The 17,779-nt window shown below is 32.9% G+C and overlaps 2 protein-coding genes across 2 annotated transcripts in view; one reads left to right on the forward strand and one right to left on the reverse strand.

The window, feature by feature from the left end:
• The window catches only part of Hacd2 (3-hydroxyacyl-CoA dehydratase 2), a 148,118-nt gene that overhangs the window by 68,776 nt on the left and 61,563 nt on the right, over window positions 1-17,779 (forward strand). The gene's annotated exons all lie outside the window — the stretch shown is intronic.
• The window catches only part of LOC145334813 (protein RCC2 homolog), a 73,879-nt gene that overhangs the window by 42,525 nt on the left and 13,575 nt on the right, over window positions 1-17,779 (reverse strand). The window contains exons 8-9 of the mRNA XM_080180435.1: window positions 13,610-13,666; window positions 879-925 (exon numbers count right to left, since the gene is read on the reverse strand). Of these exons, the coding sequence (XP_080036561.1) occupies window positions 879-925; window positions 13,610-13,666 (104 nt within the window). The remainder of the gene's footprint in view (window positions 1-878; window positions 926-13,609; window positions 13,667-17,779) is intronic.

Raw genomic sequence — 17,779 nt, forward strand, 5'->3', positions numbered from 1 at the left:
GAAACAAAAGATTATTTTTAATTCAATATAAAATAAACATTTATTTATGCTTTTTTCCGTAAGGTTTGTTTACTAAGTTTTTAAAACTGTATTAGATTGTAGAACGTTAAAATTTGACATGACAATCCCTTTAATGGGGGTGTAATGTACACGTGGATTTGTAAAAAAAAACGGGAGCCGAACGTTTGGCCTCTAGGGGCTAACAAAACTGGATTAATCTAATAATTTTTAAATTCAAATATCCGCGGAAAGCTGTCTATAATACGATGTGATAAAAACCTTTTATTCTATATTACCACCAAGAAATAAGACAAAACCTTTCCAGGACATATAAAAAGCTCTTTATTGCAGCTAACACGTAGGAGACACACATCCTTTTACTATATGTTTATAAAATAAATGATGAAAAGAAAGGGACATACAATAGGTTGGAAACATAAGAAGGAATAAAACAAAGAAACATTTGTTTAAAATTAAGAAGTTAATTTCCTACATTTTTATTTTTTTTTAAATTTCCTTTAAAAGACTTTTTTTAGGATTGAAAATAATGTTTTCCAATATGCCATCGAAAGCGATTAGTATAACCGGTTCTCAGCCATTCTGAAAAATCATATATAGCATCGCATTACACAAAATTTTCCACGAATATTAAAATAAAAATCATAAAATAAATAAAATTTTGCTAGGGTCTAACAAAACTGGTTTTAATTTTATATTATATGAGGTGATAAATAACTATTCTTCTTGATATTTTCCTACCTAAAAATGAGACAAAAAACCTTTCCAAAACATATGAAAGGCTCTTCATAACAGCTAACACACAGGTAGGCAATCAGAGAGACACACATCCTTTTACTTTACCGCAAGGATCAACTTACCTTTGGATTTGGTGAGGCGTTGAGATTCCAGCATAACGCATCTTTACCTAAATTAAAAATTTAATTGAGATCTCACTATTTATATCCTTATATAAAGGTAACAGGATGTCTGTCTGTACCGAAGGATCTCGCTAACCGCGAAACCGATATGGTTCTCCTTTAAAATGTAGCTTCTCATAGGTCAGTAAAGGGTTTTAACTATTTTGGGGGGAGTGTACTACTACCCTTCCAAATTTAAATTGGGAGATTCGACTTCTCTATTCCCTTTCCATCCACATCAATGGCCCCTATAGGTCTCTAGGGGCGAATCCGCTAGTATTGTATAAATTGAAAAATAACGATAATTGATAAAAAAAACATGTTCTTTAAGGTCATACGGCCGACATAGCAGTATTAATCATATTATTTTTATATAATTCAAACATGAACTAAAGACAGAACATAATTAATATGCAAAATTTAAATATGATATGTATTTATTAATTGCAAGAATATAGAAAGATGTAAATCAACAACAAAAAAACGTATTGTTTTAAAGTCCATGGCAAGACATTCATTAAAAATGGTCATAATAAACATTTTATCGACATTTTTTATGTAAACTTATTTAATAATATTTTCCAGGTATTAAGTGAAAAGAGTAATCATAGGAAATTGTGTTATTTTTATAGTTTTTTTTTGAATTTTCTTAAAAGACTAAATCCATTAAAATTATATCTCCATATCCGCAAACAACCGTCTATAAACATTCTGTAATATTAACGTTTCTGAATGTTTGTCTATGTATGTAAAGCTTAAGATCTCGCAAACCGCTGAACCGATTTGGTTCATCTTATCCGTGAAGCTTCTCATACGTTCATAGAAGGTTCATAAATATTAAATGGGAGGTCATCTACATACTCCCAAGAGAAATCGCCCCTGTAAAATTTTTTATATACTTCTACTTTTAAAACTAAAATTGAAAGCGGAGGTTTTGTCTTAACCCCCACCCCCTCCCCATCAAGTGCCCATAGAGTCCTCTAGAGATGTGGCCACTAGTATATATATATATATATATATACTAATTCATTCATCTATGGATTAATTGACACTTAAAACACTTAATTAAAACAGATTTTCCTTAATATTAAAGTTTTAAATATAAAGTCATGTTAAATTATGTCTTAATTTGAAACTCTTGAGTGTCAAAACTATTTATATAAAATAAGGGGGGATTTTAATGCAACCATTTCGTAATCAATGATTAAAGCACTTAAAGTGAAAAGAGTAATCATAGGAAATTGTGTTATTTTCATAGCTTTTTGTGAATTTTTGGTTTAATTCATGTTTAATGATAGCAATAACCATTTTTAAAATTTCTAGATAAGGTTTTTAAGCGACAAAAAGTATTATGTGGAGATAGGATTTGTGACTAATTTGCTCTTAAGATAGCAAAAAAATTGGCAAAACGGCTGAGCCGCCAGCCATTACTTTTCCAACTTTTTGTTCGATTTAGGGAAAATAGACCTACCAAGGATTGCTCATGCAAAATTTCAGATCGAAATTCGAATTCTAAGTGCCATTTAATTATTGATTACGAGATGGTTACATTAACCCCCCCCCCTCCCCCCCACTTCTTTCAAGAAAGCTAGATATGATATTTTGAGTAAAATGCAAAATAGTTTTTCGCACTTTCAAAGCCCAAAATAATCCACAAGATATATATATAAGAAAGCTTCCCTAATAGGTACAACCATTACAAGACAGTATTTCCCTAAAATTTTAGCTTCACACAAAAAATATATTACTTCATATTATAAAGGATATTTGAAAATTTCCCCGATTTTCTATTTTTCAAGTAACAAAATCTGTATCAGACAAAATGACAACTTCGTAATAGGATTCTTCCAATAGATACAAAACAAGGATTTCTGGAGTTACAGGGATCTGACCCATGAAAAAAATTAGTATTTGGAGGAATGTCCAATGTTTTTCACACATTTTAGGGGGTAAAATGAGGGGGTTTCAAAGTTTGAGGGGGATAAACACCCCTTTACCCACACCCTTGGACGTCTATGTTTGGGTGTGTATTTGTATTTATTTCAAGAAAGGGGTATATTTTCCAACAAAGATGAATTTCTCCCCCCTCCCTCTTTTTCCAAGGAGTTATTTCTTGTAATAATAATATGTTCCTTCATAGACGTCTAAGGATTGGAGTTTACCCTCATCAAACTTTAAAACCTCTCATTTTACCTCCCTCACAATATAAAATACAATAGTTTACCAACTTCAAATCTTTGAAACCTCTTACTTTACCACCCTTAAAATAAAAAGCTTGGACGTACTTAGGTTTCTTTATTCTATAGCATGATGTAAAAATGTCATAATGCCTTTATCTTTTATTGCAATGATAGGCCATGAATCAAATCTAGCATACATGGAGGAGGGGGTGGGGTGATATATAGAAAGTACAAGACCTCTTATAGTCACAAAACGTCATAGATAGACGAACAAACCAATCAACCTTGCAGAGTTGCTAAACTACTAAAAAGTTAAAACTTTTGGATAAAGGATTTAATTAGAGACTATTTAAAGTGGCTGAGAGTTTTATTCCCAAAGAAAAGAGTAATTTTAACTAGAAAATAATGTTGACACTTATTTTAAACTATTGGGATACTTCCGCAGATAGGGTTAATTTAAAGGGGGGGGGGGGGGCGAAAGTGACACTTTTTGAAACCAAAACTAAAAGTCAACAAAGGAACTCCAGACTGGCCAGCCAATTTTGAAAATAAAAAACGTACATAACGTACACAAAAAAAATACGTTACGTACATAAAAAAAAGTAAAAAAACGTACAAAAACGTACATTCATAATAAAAATAAGTTAAATAATTTCCTAGTTACCTATTATCAATACATTTAAGTCTACTAGCAGCTACCTGTAAAGGAGAACCATAGCGAACTGACGGACACAAGATATCCTATTACTCTATTCAAAAGAACTAGCGTCTACGCTCCTAAAGGCCTCTAGGGGCACTTGAGGAGGGGAGAGTTGAATTCAATAAAAAAAACATGGATGACAACATATATAAGTAGCGAAGCTCAAAAGTTTTTTATAGACATCTGGAAAAAAAAATAACTTAAAATCGCAATTGAAATTCATTTTTGGGGGGAGGAGGTAGTTTTTTTTTCTAAAGTCAATTTCTCTTGTGAGGGTGGATGGTGATACTCTTCCCCAAAATAGTAAAAAATAAAACTTCCAAAAACCTATGAGAAGCTATCCTGTGAAGGAGAACCATATCGGTTCCGTGGTTAGCGAGATTCTTTGGTTCAAACAAACAGACATTCTGTTATTATGTACAAAGTATATCCTATTATAAGGACCAGCGACTACGCCCTTAGAGGCCTCTAGAGGAACTTGATTAGGGGGGGGGGGGAGTTGAATTCAAAAACCCATTTTTTTATTTAAAAATAAAAAGTAAAAAACAAAAAAGTAAAAAACAAGGATGACAACATCCTTAAGTAGCGAAGCTCAAAAGTTATGGATGGAAATCTGGGAACTATATAAACTATAGAGTAGTGTCGTAAAAAATAAGCATTTAACTTATTTAAATAAATCACAAAACCTTTTAAAAATATATAATAACGTGAAAATCTAGGAATAAATTCAGCCCCCCAACCAATAAGCAAATCTCAATGAAATTTAGTGGAAGTATTAAGAATGAAAACTAATACAATCCCTGAAAATTACAACCGTCTATCAGGAATATAAGTTGTGAAAATCACAAAAACCTATACATCTAGGAATCGATCTAGCACTGCAACAAATAGACAAACCTTAAAGAAACTTTTTGAAAATATGTAGAATGTGAAAATTTCAGCCGTCTATCTTGAATAGAAGTCGAGAAAACCATGAAAAAAAGAAAATCTAGGAATAGATCTAGCTCCCAACCAAAAGGCAAATCTCAATGAAAATATGTAGAATGTGAACTTATTCAATCAAAAACAGGAGCCGAGAAAATCACGTTTCTCCGATAGCATAACAGACTGACAAAGTGATTATAGAGTAGCTTCGCTAATATTTTTTTTAGTGAGGGAAGGGGGAGTAGACCACCCCCATTTCTGATTTCTATTTTAAAAAGAAAGAAAAAATAGAGGAAGGGTTGTGATTTTTTTCTAAGAGTAGTTTCTCGTGGGAGGGTGGTTGTACCCTCTCCCAGGACCTATGAGAAGCTACCCTGTAAAAGAGAACCATATCGGTTTAGCGGTTAGCAAGAACCTTCGGTACAAATAAACTGACAGAGAGACATACATCCTGTTATTACGTACTAAGTATATTCTATTAAATAAAGTAGTAAGTTTTTTGTCTGATGCTTAAGATTTTCATAACTACTTCACACAGTTACCGAGATGGTTTTAGGCTATTTTTCTACCATTTTGAATACAGGTTCTTGAAGGGATTTGGAAGGACAGAGAAAATAGCCTACAACCTCACAAAGATCATGTCGGTTCAGCAGTTAGCGAGATTCTTTGTTACAGAAAAAAAGGATTTATAGGATAAACATATAATAGGATATAGGGTTATTTTGTCTATTGCTAAAGATCTCAGAAAATACTAGTCTTTAATACAAAGTAAATCAATGCCTGTCTGTCTAAAGCTTAAGATCTTGGTAACCGCTGAACAGATTGGGTTCTAAATTCTAATCTTCAGGGAATATATCTACTAGTCCTGTGGTAGTTTTAGGCTATTTTCTTAGAGTGTGGGAAACCCCCCCCCCCCTTAAAAAATAAAAAATCAACCACCCCTCAATTTATTTTTTGTAAACTAATGCAAATCAGCTGGGTGGGGGAACCCCCACCGCACCCTGGGGCGAAGCCTAAATGAAAAAAATAATCACAATCTTTTTTATATTTTTTTTGACAAATTTCCAACAAACGATTCTGTAAAAGAGGGATACGAAGCCTCTAATCCTAGTAGAAAGTAAAAATCTTTAAGTGTCCCTCCCCCAAAGAAAATAGCAAAAACCATCACAGTACTATTAGTTATATTCCATGAAGAGTAGAGCACAATAGGTTCAGTGGTTACTGAGATATTAAGCTTCTGATATACAGACGGACAAGCAGACGGACAGACATCATTCTACTTTCCATTATAGATAATATACTATTTTTGTAATACTTTTTGTACAAATACAAATAAATATACAAATACTTTTATACTTATATTTGATTCTTATTCTTTAAAAACTGAAGATACCAAAAAATAAGACTTCTTAATCCTACACTGTGCACCATATGATATCTCGGAAAATTTACCCAAGTATATAAAGAATTTGAAAAAAATTATAGTAAAATCTATTAAAGGGGTAGTAGCATGAAATGCATTTAAACTTGAATTTAGTCAACTGCATATCTCATTCTGTTCAATAGTTTAAACTATATCTATAGGACATATATTTGAAATCCATAAATTTAAACTGTAAGTTCTAATAATATATATGCATAATTTACATACATATTTTTGTTCTATGAAAATTGAAGATATTATTAAATTTATTTAAATAATACACCTATTGTTTTTGCAAAAATTTTCGTACAAAACATACAAATTACTTTTCTGCTAATATTTGATTCTTATTATTTTTAAAAAAACGTAAAACGTACAAAAATACAAATTTCAAAATACATTACGTACACATATCAAAATAACGTCCAGAACGTACACAGATTCGATGCGTAACGTACAAAACGTACAAAACGTACACTCTGGCCAGTCTGGAACTCAACTAAAAAAAGAGTTACAGGTCTGAGATTTTGCATGGCAGTTGCTTTAAAGGGGTACAATATGGAACTGTGAAGAAACGGCGGCGCAACCGCCGAAAACCGCCGTTTCCCGCCGAATTTTGTTTTGCCTTTTCTCGGCGGTTGCGCCACCGTTTCTTCACAGTTCCATATTGTACCCCTATAAAGCAACTGCCATGCAAAATCTCAGACCTGTAACTCTTTTTTTAGTTGAGTTCCTTTGACTTTTAGTTTTGGTTTCAAAAAGTGTCACTTTCGCCCCCCCCCCCTTTAACACTTTTTAAATTTACATATATTATCTTCCCCGGTATAGAGGTTTTTCAATTAAACTATCTAAATGGCTTTTAGAATTCAGGGATTAAGAGGACATTGGACTGTTAATTACTCTGTTCAGCAAAAAATATTTTTTTTGCCGAAAGATGGGGTTAGTTATGTTTTTGTTTTGTTTTTTTACTTCTCGATAAACTTTCCCAGGGTCTATGAGAAGCTACACTGTAAAGGAGAATCATATCGGTTCAGCGGTTAGCGAGATTCTTCGGTACATACAGAAACATATTTTTACTTTATTAATTGGATTTTCCTTAGATACCAAATGTGACCTTATTTTTATCTTACACCAATTTTTTAAATAATACATAATAGGATTGGCAATCCGAATCCGAATCCGGAATCCGCCCACCTTTTAGCCAATTTTGGAATCCGAATCCGGAATCCGTTTTTAAATAGCGGATTCAGATTCTTAATTGGTAGGTTAAAATTAGCATTTTGAGTTTTTTCTTTTAACTCCGCCTTTTTCAAGGCAAAGATTATCATCATTATATATAATATCTTTTAAAATCTGGTTCGATTCTCGGAAGTGAATTATAGAGAACACCAAGAACATTAATTTGTAGGACATATGTTTTTTTTTTGTTTTTAAAATGATATATTTCAACTTTTGGAAAAAAATATCATACATATTAAAATAAAAATCATGAACATTCTACATAAACATAAAATTACTGTGCAATAATTAATAGCTATTTAATACAACACCAAATATTAAATAGCTAAGGGGTTAGTAACGCCGAGAAGTTATACATACGTGTTAAAAGTTAATGATATATGTCAATTAATAACGTTCTCATTGTCTATATATAGATACTCACAGTGGACAAAACTGTGGACACAATGTTATAATATAGTTAAAAACATGATAGCACATATAATGCAAATAGTTAGAAACAGGTGAATAATATAAACACAACAATAATGATAAAACATCAATAATATTCAACTGTTAGGAGTGTTACATAGATTGATAATAATTAGATACACAGATATCTTTATACTTTGCAGTTTGTTATAGGGTAAGGGGGGGGAAATTTCGGTTTTTTTTCGGTTTTTTTGAAAAAAAATGGGGTAAATATTAATATTTTCAAATGAAACCAAGACCAGTAGAAAGCTTACGGAAAGGACTATCAGGTCCTAAAAGGACATTATCCTAGGACTTTTAGAAGTTGGCCGAAATTGACCGCAAAAAAGTTACCGATATTTCCCCACCACCGGGGGAAATATCGGTAATTTTTTTCAACCTAAAAAAAATCGATGAAAAACGGCCAAACGGCCAGTCGAACATAAATAATCATAATTAGTATAGGTTATAGGGATTATCCACAAAAAGTTTCATAATGATCGGACTATTCCTTCTATGTTAAAAATGAATTTTTTTGAAAGACGCGAATTTTCGATTTTTTTTTTCGAAAATTTTTTTTTAAAAACTTAAAATTAATATAAGAAAAAAACGTATTTTATTACTTTTTAGGCCTGATCCTAAAAAAGCTCACATTGAACTATAGATTTAGCCCAAAAAACATGAAAATTGATTAAAAATTGACCTCAAAAATTGAATTTGAAGCAAAAGTGTCATCTTTGCAAAAAATCTTGACTACATTTTAACCTTAAAAAAATCGATGAAAAAAGGCCAAACGACCAAACAAGCGTAAAAAATCATAATTAGTATAGGTGATTGGGATTAACCACAAAAAAAATCATAAAGATCGGACTATTCCTCCTATGTCAAAAATATTTTTTTTTCAAAGGACCAGAAATTTTGATTTTTTCCTCGCAAAATTTTGATTCAAAAAATAAAATTAATTTTGTTTTTGTTTTTTATCTGTTCTATTCATTTTTAGGCCTAATTCTTAAAAAGTCCATATGGAATAATAGATTTGACAAAAGAAAACATGAAAACATGACCTTAAAAGTTGAATTTTAATTTCTTTTGAAATTACCGATTTTTCCCCCGGCGCCAACTTTGGTCATTTTTGAAAAAAATATTAACCCGATTTTAAAGCTCTCAACGGATTTGGAAAAAGCAGGCAATTTCTAGTTCAAAAAGTTTTTCAGATCAGCTCTAGGTCTTACCAATTTTTGTGTAGGTCGATCTTTACACACCTACTAAAAAATTTTTGGAAAAAAAAAAATTTTCGTCCGACTTTGAGACCCAATAAGTACCCTTAATATTCATCTCACAAAAAATTCATTTTATACTTTTTTGTAGGCAATTTAATAAGGAACAAATTTGCTTTTATGTTTTTTCTGTCATTTGAAAGGAACATGGAGAAAAAGGTCATTTAATGAAGGTAGGTCGAAATTACCGAGAATAGCCCCTTACCGAAACTTCCCCCCCCTTACCCTAGTTTCTACTCAATATCTTAGATAAATTGTCACTAAATTGAAACATTGATTGAAGATGTATAAACCATTGCTTTGCTATTGTTTCTATTTACAGTTTGTACAATGCTGTTTTCATCTGTCATACTATTTTGGCGGAAAATTTAAATTGAAGATGCCAGAAACGATAACATGTCGTCTGCAGCCCGACGCAATACATCCAATAAAGGATGCCTTTTACTCATTTTAATTAATGGCAGACACCAATAGCCTGAGTAGTAGCCAGAGGATAAATAATGAGTAGCATCCAACAAATCTGTATCCTCAGCATAATTTGTTTAGTTCCTAGAAATTCCCATTGTGAATGTTTGGGGTGTTGTACAGCGCAGCGGTTAGCTTGGGTCACCTTGTATCTTGGGGATGAAAGGAGGCAGGGGGATGATAATATCATCTTACAAACAAGCTTTATTTGAAGGAATTTTTTTGCAGGCCAAAAAAAGGTGGCTTCACTGTTTTTGTTGTATATTGCAGATTTTTTTTTTTGTTTGATGGTAAATGTTCACAACACACGAATTGGTTTGGGTACCCATACATTTTCAACCCATGTTTGCAATAAGCTGACTGTAAGGGTAAGATTGAAAAAAAATTCAATCTTCACAGGAAACACATGAAGACGTCTGCTCGCCTCCGTTGTCTGTGTGCTACTGATGTAGGACATATGTAGCACTTAAATTTTTCAATTCAAAAAAAAGCCTTTTAAAATATTGCTAGAATCCGGAATCCGAATCCGCCAAAAATCAGAATCCGGAATCCGCGGGAATCAGCCTTTTTTTTGGACGGAATCTTGTTAGAATTTGACGAATTGCCATCCCTACAACATAATTTAGTATCTAAACTTGTTAAATACCAATCATGGAAATATCCTTTAGTTAATTAACTATTGTGTCCACTAAATAAGTTACTAAACAGAACGTTTCTCGGAATAAATCCCCGAATCGGCGAGTTTAACACACCACCCCCCCACATCCTTTTAGGCTTCACCCCTATGATAGTATTGCAACTCTTACTTTAAAAATGAGGAGGCAAGTGTGACACTTTTTGAAATCAAAACTAATTTAGAGTTTTAGCACTGAAATTTAGCATGCCAGTTGCTTTAAAGAGATGCAATGTAGAACTGTAAAGAAACGGCGGCAAAACCGCCGCTATCGCCGAAAAATGTCGTTTCCAGCCGTAATTTATTTGTCTTTTACGCCAAATTAGACAATTTCAAATCATCTATGACATCATTTCCCTCAAAACGGTAGTTCTCGTCGATAGCGGCAGTTCCGCCGCCGTTTCTTCACAGTTAAACATTGTTCCTCTTTAAAGACACTGCTGTGCCAAATTTCAGTGCTGTAACTCTTTGTTTAAGTTGAGTTCCTTTGACTTTTAGTTCTGGTTAAAAGTGTCACACCCGCCCCCTCCATGGTTATCTTCTAGATGAAAGAAATTGTCCCTTTCTCATTAAAGGTTCTATTGTAACGTAATTAAAATAGTTCTTTTGTGATAGGTAAAAAAGCTTTTAATTTTAAATTTTATTTCCCTAGAATTACTAAATATACTAAACAAGAATACGTTTAAGAGAAGGGAGTTTATAACAGAAAAAAATATATATTGACAAATAACTGACAAAATATCCAAATTTTTGTAAACACGTCTTTTTTGTTGACTCTAAAACTATGGTTACTTTTTGATTGGTTAATTTCAAAACTAGTAGTGTCCAAACATCTCAACCACTAATTTTAATCTATATCATAAGCAATATTATTAATCCTTATTGGGTATGAATATCAATTCATCCTCCATTGTCTTATCCCTTAACACCCCTGATTTAGTGGTGATATGTACTAAAACTGTTCTGAATCAGCACGAAGTTTTAAAAAAATCACTAAGCTATCAAAGAAGTTGTATCAACTTTTTTGCTTTTTATTTAAGATAGCTAGCCGGTTCTTTCAGTAAGTAGTAGATGTAAAATTTTTCATAGAATTCAGATATGCAATCGGTTTTTTTGTAGACCTCTTATTTTTTAAGTAATTTAAGTTTTTAAAAAAATAATTAAGTCGGTTTTAAGGTACTAAAACGCAACAAAATAAAAGAAGAAAATGGCCAGTATGAACAAAAATAGTAAGATCTTTAATTTGACACCTTACTTTTAAAATTCTGTTGAGTAATTATTGAAAAAATCTATTTTTTTAACCTCGGTTTAATAAAAACTTTAGACCTAAATATTTTCTTATACAGACATAAAAAATATGGGTTCATATATACCATTAGAATGAGAAAAATAATATGAATCCATTCTAAGCGAAATTGAAAAAGTTTAAAAAAAATGTAATAAAAAATAGAAAAAATAAAAAGTTTATTTTAAGAATTGTAACTACTAAACTAGCCAATCACAAATCGCAAAAAATGACGAATCGGGAAGCTTAATCTATAAAACTAACCTATAGAATTGCCAGAAAAAAAGGAGAACGTTCATACATTATATACAATAGATACTACAATAAATATAGTGATATTAAAGAACATGTAAAGAATGAAAAATTATGAACAAATATGCATCAGTCTGTTTATAAACTTTAAAACAATGCAGTTAAAAATACATTATTGTTTCTTGTGTTTAAAAAATATCTGCAACATTGCATTGTCTTTTGTTTAGGTTTTGTTCAGGTTTGGTTCAAGCTAACCCTTTAAAGCCGAAAATTATGATTCTTAAAATAAACTTATTTTTTTATAATAGTTTTATAAAACTTTTTCAATTTTGCTTAGAGTAGATTCGTAATATTTTTCTGATTCTAAAGGTATATATGAACCCATGTTTTTTTTGTCTGTTTGAGAAAATATTTAGGTCTAAAGTTTTTATTAAACCGAGGTTAAAAAAATAGATTTTTTCAATAATTACTCAACAGAATTTTAAAAGTAAGGTGTCAAATTAAAGATCTTACTATTTTTGTTCATACTGGCCATTTTCTTCTTTTATTTTGTTGCGTTTTAGTACCTTAAAACCGACTTAATTATTTTTTTAAAAAACTTAAATTACTTAAAAAATAAGAGGTCTACAAAAAAATCGATTGCATATCTGAATTCTATGAAAAATTTTACATCTACTACTTACTGAAAGAACCGGCTAGCTATCTTAAATAAAAAGCAAAAAAGTTGATACAACTTCTTTGAGGATTTTATACTGATGACTAGTATAAGCTAGAGAAGGAATTAATTTTCTTATAATAGAGGTGTTCCTATAAAAATGAAAAAAAATTAAGAAAAAAATTTCATTATTAAATGATCCAAGGGTGGGGGGGGGGGGGTTAATGCAACCATCTCGTAATCAATGATTAAATGGCACTTAGAATTCGAATTTCGATCTGAAATTTTGCATTAATAATTCTTGGTATGACTTTTTATTCGATTTAGGGAAAATAGACCTACCAAGCATTACTCATGAAAAATTTCAGATCGAAATTCGAATTCTAAGTACCATTTAATCATTGATTACGAGATAGTTGCAATAAAAAAAAAAAAAAACCTTTATACAGGGAGGGAGGGGACTTTAGCTGTTTTATTGCACTATTCCCAAAAGTTTTATATAAAGGTTTTCTTATTCGTTGTTAACAACTTTGGGGACTTTAATCGAATTTTTTTGGCTGGTTCATTAGATTGAGTGTCCCAACGTTTCAACCACCAATTATAATCTACAGAAGTGGTAATTTTGTGTATCATCATTGGGGATGTACAACAATATATCGTCCATTGCCGTCTTTTCTATTGAATTTTTGAATCATAAGTCATAGACTTATTTTATTTTTGCTGTTTTTCTTTTCAAGACTTTTAGCTTCAAACTGTAAAGGACCTTTACAGACATAACCAAAATATTTTAGGAAAAAGTGAAACTAAAAATACATATATAAACAAAATGAAGTTATATATCCTAGTAAGAATGAATAAAATCTAAATTTCATGTAAATAACCTTAAAAAAACTAAATAATTCTCAAAATTGGTGGTTTTTCATTGATCTCTAAGATTTTTTGATATTTTGACCTCCATAAGGGGGGCTTAATAATTTAAAAGTTAAATTATCGGGCATATAGCATGTCCAAAGTGTTTCAAATTTTTACATAAGTGTATTTCACCAAATGGCATAAAAATGCAACTGCACTGCTTTGGTTAAATTAATTGTATTACCATTGCATTAGATCTTACAGAACTTATCATGATTCCCTAATTTTAGTGTAGCTGCGCTATTAATTCTAAATACCTTAGCCTCCTGGGAGTTGTATGAACCATCAGAACCTGTTCCACACTTTCCATACTCCTGAAATATTGCACAATCAATTAAATCAGAATAAATACCTCTTATTTGTCCTTAAGTAGGGAAAGGTACATGGGTTATAGATTTGGCAAATTATCTATAACCTATTTGGTTATTATTAGGACAATAAGTAAAGGGGGGGGGGGGGGGAAATGTGGTGACTCGTCACACGACATACCAGCAATTTTATTTTGGGTGCTACTCCCTTAGTTTTAGAGATAATTGGATGAAATCTTTTGGGCTGGGTCACTAATTACCCCAACTATTGGTATCTTTAAAAAAAAAACGGCGGCGGGACCACCGCTCCCGCCGCCACCAAAAAAAAAATTTTATTGCATTTCTCGCCGAATTAGGCAATTTGGAATCATTTGAGACCATGTTATTTTTTTCAAAATTTTTTCCCCTTACAAGCAACCCTGCGGGGGGACTTAGTCATTTTTTTCAAATTCTCGTTTATCAAGGTATATCTTAGATTCAACACATCACCTGTTTATTCAAAAACACTCTTTAGAGGGGAAAATATTTTATTTTACAGTTTAGGTATAAATGTACTTACCACTTGAAGGTGTGCCTGGATTTTGCTTTTTTTGGGGATAATTGGATGAAATCTTTTTGATTGTGTCACTAATTACCCCAAGTTTTGGTATCTTAAAAAAAAACAGCGGCGGGACCGCCGCTCCCGCCGGCCGCCGCCGTTTTCCGCCGCCACCAAAAAAACAAAAATTATTGCATTTCTCGCCGAATTAGGCAATTTGGAATAATATAAGACCAAGTTATTTTTTTCAAAAATTTCCCCTTACAAGCAACCTTGCTCCCTCCATCCGCCGCCGACTAATTCATTTTTTTCAAATTCTCGTTTATCAAGGTATATCTTAAATTCAGTGCTACTCCTGTGCTTTTAAAGATATCGAAACAAAATCTTTTTAGGTAGGTCAGTAAAAAAATATTTGAATCAAAAATGGCGGCGGGACCGCCGCTCCCGCCGTCCGCCGCCGTTTTTCGCCGCCACCAAAAAACAAAAATTATTGCATTTCTCGCCGAATAAGGCAATTTGGAATAATATAAGACCAAGTTATTTTTTTCAAAAATTTCCCCTTACAAGCAACCTTGCTCCCTCCATCCGCCGCCGCCGTTTTCCGCCACGGCCCCAAAAAAAAATTTGAAAAAATATTATGGTTTCATATGATTCAAAATTGCCTAATTCGGCGAGAAATGCAATAAAAAAATTTTTTTTCGTGGCGGCGGAAAACGGCAGGAGCGGCGGTGCTGCTGCCGTTTTTTTTGAAAGATACCAAAACTTGGGGTAATTAGTGACACAATCAAAAAGATTTCATCCAATTATCTCTAAAACTAAGGGAGTAGCATACTGTATTTAAGATATACCTTCATAAACGAGAATTTGAAAAAAATGACTAAGTCCCCCCGCAGGGTTGCTTGTAAGGGGAAAAATTTTTGAAAAAAATAACATGGCTTCAAATGATTCCAAATTGCAATAAAAATTTTTTTTTGGTGGCGGCGGAAAACGGCGGCGGCCGGCGGGACTGTTTTTTTTGAAAGATACCAAAACTTGGGGTAAGGGGGGGGGGGGAAGTTTTGACACTTTCGCTTACTCCGTGATTATTGGGCTAGGTATTAAAGTTAGACTATAGGTTATTTGGGATAAAAGTTTACTTTTGGTTAGTACTTCACGGATTTTTAATAATTTTTTGGATAACCCCACCCCCTAGCCCCCCGGGGCTCAAAATCCCCCTAAAAATGAACCTAACCTTTATTTTCTCAGGAACCATTTGACCAAGAGATGATTTCTTAAACTTAAGCTTTTATGCTTATAAACTAACTTCTGATTTAGAAGTCACCCCCCTGCCACCAACCCCTAGCCCTCCGGGGCTCAAAAAAACCCTAAAAATGAACCTAACCTTAATTTTCTCAGGAACCATTTGACCAACAGAGATGATTTCTTAAACTTAAGCTTTTATGCTTATAAACTAACTTCTAGTTTACAAGTCATCCCCTGACACCAACCCCTAGCCCTCCGGGGCTCAAAAAAACTCTAAAATGAACCTAACCTTAATTTTCTCAGCAACCATTTGACCAACAAGATGATTTCTTAAACTTAAGCTTTTATGCTTATAAACTAACTTCTAGTTTAGAAGTCACCCCCCTGCCGCCAACCCCTAGCCCTCCGGGGCTCAAAAAACTCTAAAAATGAACCTAACCTGAATTTTCTCAGGAACCATTTGACCAACAAAGATGATTTTTTAAACTTAAGCTTTTATGCTTATAAACTAACTTCTAGTTTAGAAGTCACCCCCCTGCCGCCAACCCCTAGCCCTCCGGGGCTCAAAAAAACCCTAAATATGAACCTAACCTTAATTTTCTCAGGAACCATTTGACCAACAGAGTTGATTTCTTAAACTTAAGCTTTTATGCTTATAAACTAACTTCTAGTTTACAAGTCAGCCCCCTGCCACCAACCCCTAGCCCCCCGGGGCTCAAAAAAACCCTAAAAATGAACCTAACCTTAATTTAAATTTCTTATTTGTAGAGTTAGAGGTACACTTATTAGACCAAATATGCTTATTTTTGGATGTTATTGACATATCTCCTAAAAAAATTAGAATCGGCCTCCAGATTCAGGTGCTGCAGGCCTCCAGGTCCACTCAGGAGACAGGTAAAAATTTAAATTTCTTATTTTATGGTTTAGAGGTACACTTATTAAACCAAATATGCATCTTTTTGGATGTTATTGACATATCTGCTGAAAAAATTAGAATCGGCCTCCAGGTTCAGGTGCTGCAGGCCTCCAGGTCCACTCTGGAGACAGGTAAAAATTAAAATTTCTTTTTTGAAGAATTAGAGGTAAACTTATTAAACCAAATATGCATCTTTTTGGATGTTATTGACATATCTCCTGAAAAAATTAGAATTGGCCTCCAGGTTCAGGTGCTGCAGGCCTCCAGGTCCACTCTGGAGACAGGTAAAAATTAAAAGTTCTTATTTAAAGATATGTGTTCTAGGCAGTGTCTAGGTGACCTCCAGGTGATTGCTGGTTAGGGAAAATTAAACAAATTGTATTTTTTGAATTTAGAGAAAGTTGTGCTCCATTCAGGCTCAAGGTGTCCTCTAGGAGCCTTCTAGACAGACCTAAAATGTCTATTTTATAATGTTTAGGTATGCTTTTTAAAGTATAATTATGTCTCAGATGTAATATTACAGATACTCAAAATGGGGCAAGCGTTTTTGATATGATTCAGATTATAAAGTCTAGATGAAAGTGGAGTCATTTTAAGAATTTAATTCAGAGGGGTTGATCTTATCCAGATGTCATCCAAAGCTACAGATTCTCCATCCAAGTTAGTACAATTTTTCAGCAGATATGTCAATAACATCCAAAAAGAAGCATATTTGGTTTAGTAAGTGTACCTCTAACTCTTAAAATAAGAATTTTTAATTTTCACCTGTCGAGAGTTGACCTGGAGGCCTGCAGCAACTGAACCTGGAGACCGCTTCTAATTTTTTTTAGCAGATATGTCAATAATATCCAAAAAGATGCATATTTGGTTTAATAAGTGTACCTCTAAACCTTCAAATAAGAAATTTTAATTTTTACCTGTCTCCAGAGTGTACCTGGAGGCCTGTAGCACCTGAACCTGGAGGCCAATTCTATTTTTTTCAGCAGATATGTCAATAACATCTAAAAAGAAGCATATTTGGTTTAATAAGTGTACCTCTAAATCTTCAAATAAGAAATTTTTATTAAGGTTAGGTTCATTCTTAGGGTTTTTTGAGCCCTGGGGGGCTAGGGGTTGGCGGCAGGGGGGCAACTTCTAAACTTAAACTTAGTTTATAAGCATAAAAGCTTAAGTTTAAGAAATCATCTCTATTGGTCAAATGGTTCCTGAGAAAAATAAGGTTAGGTTAATTTTTAGGGGTTTTTTGAGCCCCGGAGGGGTAGGGGTTGGCGGCAGGGGGATGACTTGTAAACTAGAAGTTAGTTTATAAGCATAAAAGCTTAAGTTTAAGAAATCATCTCTGTTGGTCAAATGGTTCCTGAGAAAATTAAGGTTAGGTTCATTTTTAGGGTTTTTTTGAGCCCCGGAGGGCTAGGGGTTGGTG

This window comes from Acartia tonsa, chromosome 12, assembly GCF_053477335.1.
Source record: "Acartia tonsa isolate MP-2025a chromosome 12, ASM5347733v1, whole genome shotgun sequence".
NCBI classification, from domain to species: Eukaryota; Metazoa; Arthropoda; class Copepoda; order Calanoida; family Acartiidae; genus Acartia; species Acartia tonsa.